The sequence below is a fragment of the Ursus maritimus genome, unplaced genomic scaffold (assembly GCF_017311325.1).
Source record: "Ursus maritimus isolate PB19 unplaced genomic scaffold, ASM1731132v1 scaffold_9, whole genome shotgun sequence".
Classification (NCBI taxonomy): Eukaryota; Metazoa; Chordata; class Mammalia; order Carnivora; family Ursidae; genus Ursus; species Ursus maritimus.
This window is the reverse complement of record NW_024427107.1, coordinates 1128866-1140047: the sequence shown is the minus strand read 5'-3', so window position 1 is coordinate 1140047 and position 11182 is coordinate 1128866. Positions and strand designations below refer to the sequence as shown.

Below are 11182 nucleotides of genomic sequence, written 5' to 3'. Positions count from 1 at the left end.
AGACCGATTTCCCTAAGGAATATGGACACCAAAATCCTCAATAAGATCCTGGCTAATAGAATCCAACAGTACATTAAAAGGATTATGCATCATGACCAAGTGGGATTCATCCCTGGGATGCAAGCGTGGTTCAACATTTGCAAATCTATCAGTGTTGTAGATTTTATCCAGAAAGAAAAATTCAAAAATCATATGATTCTCTCAATAGTTGCAGAAAAAGCATTTGACAAAATACAGCATCCTTTCCTGATTAAAACCCTTCAGAGTGTAGGCATAGAGGGTACATTCCTTAATCTCATAAAAACCATCTATGAAAAGCCTACAGCATATATCATTCTCAATGGGGAAAAGCTGAAAGCCTTTCCCTTAAGATCAGGAACACGACAAGGATGCCCACTCTCGCCACTATTATTCAACATGGTACTAAAAGTCCTTGCAATAGCAATCAGACAACAAAAAGGGATAAAAGGTATCCAAATCGGGAAAGAAGTCGTCAAAATGTCTCTCTTACCAGATGACATGATACTCTATATGGAAAACCCAAAAGAATCCACTCCCAAACTATTAGAAGTTATAGAGCAATTCAGTAATGTGGCAGGATACAAAATCAGTGGTCAGAAATCAGTGGCATTTCTATACACGAACAATGAGACTGAAGAAAGAGAAATTAGGAAATCCATCCCATTTACAATAGCACCAAAAACCATACGTTACCTTGGAATTAACTTAACCAAAGGCGTAAAGGATCTCTATTCTACAAACTATAAATCACTCTTGAAAGACATTGAAGAAGACACAAAAAGATGGAAAAATATTCCATGCTCATGGATCGAAAGAATTAACATAGTTAAAATGTCCATGCTACCCAGAGCTATGTACACTTTCAACGCTATCCCGATCAAAATACCGATGACATTTTTCAAAGAACTGGAACAAATAGTCCTTAAATTTGTATGGAACCAGAAATGACCCCGAATCACCAAGGAATTGTTGAAAAGGAAAAAACAAAGCTGGGGGCATCACAATGCTGGATTTCAAGCTGTACTACAAAGCTGTGATCACAAAGAAAGCATGGTACTGGCACAAAAACAGACACATAGACCAATGGAACAGAACAGACAACCCAGAAATGGACCCTCGGCTCTTTGGGCAACTAATCTTTGATAAAGCAGGAAAAAACATCCGGTGGAAAAAAGACAGTCTCTTCAATAAATGGTGCTGGGAAAATTGGACAGCTACATGCAAAAAAATGAAACCTGACCACTCTCTCACACCATACACAACGATAAACTCCAAATGGATGAAAGACCTCGATGTGAGACAGGAATCCATCAAAATCATAGAGAACATGGCAGCTACCTCTAGGACACTGGCCCAAGCAACGTTTTTCATGACACATCTCCAAAGGCAAGAGAGACAAAAGATAAAATGAACTTGTGGGAATTCATCAAGATAGATAGCTTCTGCACAGCCAAGGAAACAGTCAAAAAAACTAAGAGGCAGCCCACGGAATGGGAGAATATACTTGCAAATGATGCTACAGATAAAAGAATGGTATCCAAGATCTACAAAGAACTTCTCAAACTCAATACGCGAGAAACAGATAAACAAATCATAAAATGGGCAGAAGATATGAACAGACACTTTTCCAATGAAGACATACAAATGGCTAACAGACACATGAAAAAATGTTCAAAATCATTAGCCATCAGGGAAATTCAAATCAAAACCACACTGAGATAACACCTTACACCAGTTAGAATGGCAAAAATAGACAAGGCAAGAAACAACAATTGTTGGAGAGGATGTGGAGAAAGGGGGTCCCTCCTACATTGTTGGTGGGAATGCAAGTTGGTACAGCCACTCTGGAAAACAGTGTGGAGGTCCCTTAAAAAGTTAAAAATTGAGCTACCCTATGATCCAGCCTTTGCACTACTGGGTGTTTACCCCAAAGATACAGACATAGTGAAGAGAAGGGCCATATGCCCCCCAATGTTCATAGCAGCATTGTCCACAATAGCTAAATCGTGGAAGGAACTGAGATGCCCTTCAGCAGATGACTGGACTAAGAAGATGTGGTTCATATATACAATGGAATATTACTCAGCTATCAGAAAGAACGATTTCTCAACATTTGCTGCAACATGGACGGCATTGGAGGAGATAATGCTAAGTGAAATAAGTCAAGCAGAGAAAGACAATTATCATGATTTCTCTCATCTATGGAACATAGGAGCTAGGAAGATTGGTAGGGGAAGAAAGGGATAAAGAAAGGGGGGGTAATCAGAAGAGGGAATGAAGCATGAGAGACTATGGACTCTGAGAAACAAACTGAGGCCTTCAGAGGGCAGGGGGGTGGAGGAATGGGTAATAAGGAGGGCACATATTGCATGGTGCACTGGGTTTTATATGCAACTAATGAATCATCGAACTTTACATCAGAAACCGGGTATGTACTGTATCGTGACTAACATAATAAAAAAAACTTAAAATAAAAAAAAAAAGAAAAAAAACCCCCAATATATACATCATGTCCACCTTTGTTTTAAAAAGAATATGTACACATAAATATGTTTAATTTTTATCCATGTTTTTTGCATTTTCTATACTTTATATAAAGTATATTGCTTTATAAAAGAAAACATATTTAAACAAAACAAAACAAAACAAAAAAACCTTACAACTCTGAGATCAAGAGTCGTATACCCTACCAACTAGCCAGCCAGGCACCCCAATTTTTATTGATCTTATAATGTTGCATAAAATATTGTCTGACATAGTAAATTTTTTTTTACAAGCTTAAGTATTTCCTATATAAACATCTCATGTTAAATTTTTTTTTTTTAAGATTTATTTTAGGGCACCTGGGTGGCTCAGTTGGTTAAGCATCTGCCTTCAGCTCAGGTCATGAGCCCAGGGTCCTGGGATTGAGTCCCACATTGGGCTCCCTGCTCAGCGGGGAGCCTGATTCTCTCTCTCCCTCTGCCTCTCCCCCCTGCTCGTGCGTACTCTCTCTCTCTTTCTCATAAAAAAAAAAACCTTAAAAAAAAGATTTTACAGAGAGAGAGAGAGGGGAAGAGGGAGGGGTGGGGAAGGACAGAGGTAGAGAGAGAAAAAGTCTAAAGCAGACTCGGCGCTAAGCACAGAGCTGGACCTGGGGTTTGATCTCTCAACCTGAGCGAAAACCAGACGGTTAATCAACTGTGCCATGAAGGCAACCCTCACACTAAATTTAATATGTCAAATAGTGGAAGATAATATTGAAAGAATGTGTTTTTCTTATTATGAAGTATTTCAGGTCATGAGAACGTGGCATATATAATCATAATCCGATGCTCACTGGCAATAAAAAAGGAATATTCCCATCCCAAAGCTGAAGCCTTAAGCACCAACATGTCAAAGGGGAGGCCTCCCAGGCACCCAAGAAGGCACATACCATCTGCTTGTCAGAGAACATAGAGCGGTTGTGGATCAGCGCCATGCTGTGGGTGGTATGGCAGCGCTCACAAACAGAGGGCTCAGCGATGCGGCCACGGTCAATCTCCACCCTGGCTGTGTGGGCACACACTTGGCACTGGAAGAAGGCCTCCTGCATTTCTGGAATCAGCTGGGATGTCCTGATTACCATGCCACTGATGGCAATGAGCTGGTCGATGTCTGTAAGGAGTTAGGGAGAGAAGTCAGCTTATCCATCAGCCACTGCCCACAGCCCAGCCAGAGGTGGTATCTTTCCTGAGCTATATTCCTGCCAGGGCAGGTCTGGGTCTGCCATCAAGCCCAGGAGAATCTTACTGGAAGATGCAGAGGTACCGGGGGATGGCTGGGGTCACAGGTAGGTGCTGTGGCCAGAGCATGAATGTTTAACTGGGTATCCTCAGGTCTGGCCTGAGATGCCCTTCCTGTGTTGTCTTCCTACTTTTCAACTCTGATGGACCCCTGGCCTCCTGCCCCAGGGTCTTCTGTCCGACAGGTATCCACCACCTTCCTGCTCATCTACCTGCTATTTCCCTCCACCTTTTGGGTTTGCATTTGAAGCTTTACATTTTTGCCTCCTTTGCCCCATGGCCTTCTGCCTCATGCACTGTATCATGTGGAAGTCCTGCTGTCTCAATATATGTGAAAAGCATTGGCTCCAGAGCCAGACGGTCTGGACTGAGTACCTGTGTGACCCTGGGGACACCCTTAGCCTCTCTGTGCCCATCTACACATGGCAGTAATGGCACCTACCTTACACTTGAAGATTAAAAAACCTGCATACATTAAGCCTAATAAGAACAGTACCTGGCAGAAATAAGCACTATATAACTTAGCCAATCATTACCATCTATATAAGAAAGCCCTTGTACAGAATATTTTCCCCTCTTGCTCCTGGTTCCTCTTCAATTTGGACTTTCCCTGACAGGAAAACTTTTACCCAACTCATTCCCACTGCTAGTTCCAAACAACTTACACTGTTATTCGTAGTCAACAAAACCTGGCCTGTAGTTAGCCACAGCTGGCTTTGTTGATTGTCTCAGCCTTTCAGTACTTATTCACAAGGTCTTTCCCACTTGGTCTTGTCCTCCTTCTACCTACTTACAAATCTTCCTTTCTTCTCTCTCCACCAATCCTTATTTTACTTTTAAAAAGTAACCTCCATAGTTAAGTTACACAAATCAACATAAAAGTTAAAAACTTCTGAAATTAGTTGAGTATCTGGCAATTCTTCTTCCTCTGAATTGAGGGGAGAATCCTCAAGCAGACTTCCTGCTGAGTGCGGACCTGAGATCATGACCTGAGCCACAATCAAGAGTCGGATGCTCAATTCACTGAGCCACCCCGGTGCTCCCCAAACTAGATTCCTTTCTTAAGCTCCGAAGCAGGGATATTTTGTATTTGTTTCCTGCAGTGATTCTGAAAATGTGCCTACTTAGTAACTGTAAAATTATTACATTTGGTCAAGTTCACCTTAAGATAGAGAACTGTCAAGAGTTACAACATCTTTTATGTAATTTCAGTTAAGTTAAAAGAAAGTAGGGTGGGTTCAAAGGCGTATCAGGTAAATGAATCTGCCATATATTTAGTCAATTTATAATCTAGTACCACCACTATTATATAAACCAATTCTTTTAAAATTCCTTGGTGAAATAAGATTTTATTTTTATGTATTTTCCTGCGATTAAAAAACATTACCTTCTGGATTTAGGTTTCTCATATTCTTCGTCTTTAATGCATTGAATGGTCTTACTTGAATCTGATGTTCTAAGATTGAGTCAGGGTAACAGTCAAAGAAGATCTCATTGACAGCCATGTCAAAGGTTGGGATAACTTCCTATAAAAACGAATGTAAAGAAGTCAAGCTGTGTTTATACTTCCATCTTAGAATTAAATACAAGAAATAAGGCATTTCATATTAGCAAAGTATAAGAACAAGTTCATCTGGCATAATCCTTAACTACCACCTCTATATAATCACAAACATGCTGTTTAAAAACTTTAGGTACATTGAGACTGAGCTCTCTCACCTCTGCATATTCTTATTTAGTTTTAGTGTGATCATATATATGAAACCATCAGAATGTACTGACATATCTTAGGCTTTTAATTAGTAACAAAAAGTTTTTGAACTCATACTTTCATGTTAGGGAACTTGACCAAGGTCACACAGCTATTAAACTGCAAGATCAAGATATAAAAACAAGTCTGCTTGCCTCCAAAGCCTACAACTAGAATAAATATAGCTGTTATTTCAATAATAAAATTTGACATAAAGCTTAAAAGAAAAAGGTTATAGGGGTGCCTGGTTGGCTCAGTTGGTTAAGCGCCAGACTCCTGATTTTGGCTCAGGGCATAATCTCAGGGTTGTGAGATCTGTGCTGGGTCTGGAGCCTGCTTAAGATTCTCTTTCTGAATTATAAAAAACAAAAACCAAAACAAAACAAAACAAAAAGATTCTCTTTCTCCCTCTCCCCCCAAAAAATTAATTAAAAAAAAAAAAAAAGGTTACAACACACTTAACATAATCTGCTATGGATGACACAAAGTATAACGCATTTATTTATAAAATATTTTTGTTTAAGGGATGCCTGGGTGGCATAGTTGGTTGAGTGTCTGACTCTACGTTTCGGCTCGGGTCATGATCTCAGGGTCATGATCTCAGGGTCATGAGAGATCCAGCCCCAACTGGGGCTCTGCACTGAGCCTGAAGTCTGCTTAAGACTATCCCCCTCCCCCTGCCACCCCCTCACCTCCTGCGTGTGTGCACTCTCTCTAAAGTAAATAAATAAATCTTAAAAAAAATTTTTTTTCACTTAAGATAATTTACTTCATCCAACCCAAGCAGCTGTCAATTTTAAGATTCACCATTATTTTAAATACTATTAAGAAATAACCTGCCAATTAGACTATGATCTACCATTGACAATAATACACTTTCCAATTTTGGAAATGTGAAGTCTGAGAAAATGTTCATTTTAAAGGAGAAGAAGTGTGATTTTCTTAAGTTTTTTGCTCTGGAGGCACATTCTCTCTGTTACCCAGGAAATTCTGCTATTCAAAAACCCTTTAGGTATTCTGGATATTTACTATAATTCATCAAGGTCAAAATCAAAATCTTACCTGTGGGTAGCAGATGAGCTGTCTGTATAGATTTTTGTCAAATGATTTTATGTGTTCACAGTTTACATTTAAAAATGGCTCCCCGATGACATTTATCTAGAAAACAAACAAGTTATGTTCAGCTGATTGCTTTAAAATGCATTAATTTGATTTTATAAGACTATCTGATTACCTCCCCAAGTCGTTGCATGTACAGAGGTTCAGTAATATCTATGCCAATATTTTCTTCTTCTTTAGCCAGAGGGTCAATAAAACGTTGAAGGAATCTCTTGATGTGGAGAGAAAAAGAGTAAGTTTGATGCATTCAGGAATAACAACTACTCGATATGCAAAAAATTATGAGTATGTCACTATTTGGAGACAAATAGTATTTTTTCTTTTTAAAAACATCAACAATTCTAAGCCACCTAAAAATCTACCCAAGTGTTATGGCTACTTAGATATTACTTATAAACCTTTTCTCCCAGCATTTTCAGAATCCTAAAGTATTAAGGTACAGCTCACCTGAAAATTTTCTTTGCATGTTGCCACATTTACATCTGTTCCCCAAATCACAAGTTTTTGGCCTAGAGACTGCTCACTTGCCACTATATCTTCTGTTGCTGGCTATACAGAAAAGTATGATAAAACCAGTTAATGGGGAATTACCCATTTTATGTTCTCGAAATGCCGCTATCAGAAGACCGTACTGTGTACTCACCACATCAGACTGCAAATCCACCTGCAGGCCTTTCCGTGCCGACCCCAGGTCAGGCCTCTGCCTCACAGGTGTGCCTCTAACACCACTTCTTGGGGTTCCCTCTACACGAGAGCTGGGAGTGCCATATGTCAGTGGTGAACTAACATCAAAGTCAAGGGGAATTGCTATAAAAACAAAATTTGAAAGTCTACAATAAAATTCTGGTAGCCTATCAAATCCTAAACTACAGCGTGTTGTGTTGATATAAGTCATCTAAGCACAAAAGCAAATAATATTCCTTGTAACCTGTGGAGGTTAAGATTCTGAGAACTATTAAACCTTCTAGTAAAACAGCACCAAAACTTTTTTTCTCTGTTCACTAAGCCCTAACATATACCTATTTCTATACTCTTGGTGAACATACTAGCTCATGTACATCAACTACCGTTAACAAACCAGCAAAATCTGACCAGCTAAAGCACCATCTACCACAAGAGAACTTAGATCGCCAAAACACACCTGACGAATGTATCTGAGCAGGGCTGGAAAATAACGTATCCTGTGCGGCAGGGCTCTGCAGGTCAGCTCCAGGTGAGGTCGGCATAGGCTGTAACTCTCCTGTAGAGGTAGAATCTTCGCCTCTACGTCTCTGATACGGTGACGACCTGGCATCTTCACTTCGAGCTTGTGACATACAAAACAGAAAAGATGGCCATCATTTCTCATGTTTGGTCTTCCGGGTTCCATTAAGTCTCTTGGGAACAAATACAAACCAAACAAAACGGAGACAAATGGGCACGAACATGCTTAAAAACTAGAAACAGGTTGGAAAGGGTGGAACGAGGGCCCAGCACTTCCTGCCTCACAAAAAAAGTATCTGCACACTAGAGTTGGCGGAGCATGAGCAAATGCTCGCCGTCCGCACGTCTTACTCCATCTGGAACCTTAAAGACTGCGCTCAGAGCCAGAAACCAGGCGCACAGACCAGTGGCGGGAAAAAGCCAGAAGAGGGGAAGGAAGGTTAACATGGCGGGCTCGACTCACGGGAAGGGACTTACGCGTCTGCGCAGGGGTGGCCCGCCCGCGCCGGCTGCCGCGGCGGCTTGGGGTGGACGCCGGGGACGACATGTTGCTCGTGGAACCTGCGCGAGAAAGGGGCAGGTTCCATCCGTATCCGCCCCCAGCTTTCCCCCTCCCCACCGCACAGATACCCTCGCTGGGCTCCGCACCGCGCCGCCCTTGCCCGCACACTGCTACCCGGGAAGCTCGCTCGCCGCCGACGCCCGCAGAGTAGCCGGACGCACCAGACGAATCGTTCTCCTACACCGCACTAGCAGAGCAAGGTTTCGCGCCAGCTGCTCCGTCGTCAACGCCCTCGGCGGTGCTCCACCAATCACAGCAGCGCCCTCGCATGGCTCCGCCTTCGGGAGGCGCCACTGCGCAGCAACAGGGGGACTGAACGGTCTCCCTCGGCGCCCCACGTAAGGCAGACTCAAGCCTCGCTCGGTGCCTCCCCTCCGTTTAGGTGGTCTGGAGAATATTCTTTATCCTTTAAGCATCTTCATTTCTAAAGACATTACACATGCATTTTTCACTCTTTATCAAGGGACAACTTTGTAGATCTTGACCTAAGCCTCTAGTTTGTCTTTTTTTTCTGCCTTAGGTATTTAGTTAACTCTAATTCACCAACCGTCCTCCCCATCTATTTCCGGAGGTCAAACCTCTAGATTCCTGTTTCTCTCTAAGCATCGATGTATGCATGCCAAGTGTATCGTATGGAACACATTCATTGACCTGCCGATATCTTAACTTACAACTAAGGGGCGCTCCTACAGAGAAGACCCCTCCTTTCAGGGTCCCCCGGAAGTTTCCCGCCACCGCGAGCCCCGCCCCTGCCCTGGAAACTCCGCCCCCGTACCCCGCGGCATTTCGGGACACGGACAGGGTGCGGGCACGCGCCGTGCCGGGTTTGGGCGTGATGGCTGACTCCGCGTCAGGCATGCGGGCCTCCCTATTGCAGCTGCAGGAGTCCTTATCTGCCGGGGACCGCTGCAGCGCCGCGATGGCCAGTTATCAGCTGATCCGGGGCCTGGGACAGGAGTGCGTGCTGAGCTCCAGCCCTGCGGTGCTGGGTGGGTACTGTCCTGGCCCCGCCGAGGAGGGTACCAACGCGCGTGCGCGTTTGGGCTTTCCGGGTTGTGCCGGGGCCCAACACCCCGGAGTTTCTCTCCTGGTGGGTTTATCTGACGGTGTTTTGAAAAAGTCCAGTCTGATTCCGGATTGTCGGAATTTCTGTGGTTGTGTATAAAAAGTAATTTGTCTTGCTGCTTTTTGTCTTAGCAAAGATGTTTTAAAAGTAAAGTTGGTGAAAATACCCTAAATTTGGCAATCATCGCTATGCAAAGGAGGCAGAGGGAACCAAAAGAAGTATTTTCTTTAACCTTTTCTAAAGCGCCTAAACCCTGGGGCACCTGGGTGGCTCAGCCGTTAAGCTTCTTCTTTCAGCTCAGGTCATGATCCCAGTATCTTGGGATTGAGCCCCGCATCTGGCTCCCTGCTCAGCCGGAAGCCTGCTTCTCCCTCTCCCACTCCCCCTGCTTGTGTTCCCGCTCATGCTGTCAAATAAATAAATAAAATCTTAAAAAAAAAAAAAAGCGCCTAAACCCACCAGTATTTTTCCCCAACTCTTACGTTTTCTGTTCCTACTTCAGAGAAGCATTACAGAAATATGACTCTATAGTCCTGCAGTCCTTTTAACTTTTTTTAGCAGTCCCTGAATGAGAACCTTTTGCTCCTTTGTTGTAAAAGTGCCTCTTTTTAGCACTTTTAAAATATATCATTGCATGAAAACTTCTTATGCTCTCTACTACTTGTATATTGTCAAGGATATTAATGGGGAAATAAATTTAAAAAACTAACATGTAAATGCTTTCTGGTCTCAGAGGTTTTTGTTTTTTTTTTTTTAAATTTTAGAGCGAGGGAGGGGGGAGGGGCAGAGTGAGAGACTATTTCAAGTAGATTACCGGCTAAGCATGGAGCCCCATGCCCATGCTTAACCAACTGAGCCACCCAGGTACCCCTAGTCTCAGAATTTCTAAGTTAGAATTACTTTTCTGTTCTTTTAGTTAACTTGTTTATAAAAGAGTTCCAAGTTTACTCTGAATGTTTGGTATATGTTTTTTCAGGTGGAAGATAATAGAGGAATGTATTAGTTTTCTGTTGCTGCAGTAACAAATACCATAAGCTTAGTGGTTTAAAACAACATAGGTTTAACAGTCTTATAATTCTGTAGTAAGAAGCCCAACAGGGGTCTCACCAAACTAAAACCAAGGCATCAGGCAGATCACTTTACTTTCTAAAGGTTCTTGTGTAGAATCCATTTCCTTTTTCATTCAGGTTGACAGAATTCTGTTCTTTGCAATTATAGGACTAAAGTCCCCTTTTCCTTCCTGATGTTCCCTACTTGTAGAAGCCACCCACATTTCTTGAATCATGGCCTCCATCTTCAAAGCCAGCAACCATGGGTCTAGTAGCTCCTGTGCTTGAAACCTCTCTTATCTCCTGTTCTCTTTCCATTTTTCTTCCTCTCTTCTTCACTGGTAAGGGCCCATGTGATTATACTGGACCCATGGATAACCCAGGATATTCCCCCCCCCTTTTTTTAAAGTCACCTGATTAATAACCTTAATTCCATTTGCAGCCTTAATTTCCTTTTTCCATGTAAAGTTAGTGTATTCACAGGTGTGATATTGGGATTAAGGTTCAGGTATCTTTGGGGCCATTATTCTGCCTGTGTCATCCCAGTGGAATATCGCCTAGAGTTTCCTGTTTTCCTTGTTTAAATACAGCTGCTTTAAGTTAGTGTTTAATTGCTTATCAGGCTGAACTGAGAAACATGAAGCCCAT

At 42.4% G+C, this 11182-nt stretch overlaps 2 protein-coding genes across 5 annotated transcripts in view; one reads left to right on the top strand and one right to left on the bottom strand.

Annotated features, from left to right (window-relative positions):
* MCM4 (minichromosome maintenance complex component 4) overlaps positions 1–8657 on the bottom strand; it is a 33931-nt gene extending 25274 nt beyond the window's left edge. Inside the window, exons 1-9 of one of the 4 annotated variants that reach the window (XM_040626072.1) lie at positions 8534–8657; positions 8335–8418; positions 7796–7960; positions 7298–7461; positions 7102–7203; positions 6770–6865; positions 6598–6693; positions 5173–5311; positions 3437–3657 (exon numbers count right to left, since the gene is read on the bottom strand). In XM_040626072.1, coding sequence (XP_040482006.1) covers positions 3437–3657; positions 5173–5311; positions 6598–6693; positions 6770–6865; positions 7102–7203; positions 7298–7461; positions 7796–7960; positions 8335–8404 — 1053 coding nt within the window. In that variant the 5' untranslated portion in view covers positions 8405–8418; positions 8534–8657. Of the gene's footprint in view, positions 1–3436; positions 3658–5172; positions 5312–6597; positions 6694–6769; positions 6866–7101; positions 7204–7297; positions 7462–7795; positions 7961–8334 lie in introns of all 4 variants that reach the window. The other 3 variants (XM_040626073.1, XM_040626074.1, XM_008706668.2) reach the window with 3 other exon arrangements.
* Positions 8658–9196: 539 nt separating this feature from the next.
* The window catches only part of PRKDC (protein kinase, DNA-activated, catalytic subunit), a 227419-nt gene continuing 225433 nt past the window's right edge, over positions 9197–11182 (top strand). Inside the window, exon 1 of the mRNA XM_008706669.2 lies at positions 9197–9408. Within this exon, the coding sequence (XP_008704891.1) occupies positions 9255–9408 (154 nt within the window). The 5' untranslated portion in view covers positions 9197–9254. The remainder of the gene's footprint in view (positions 9409–11182) is intronic.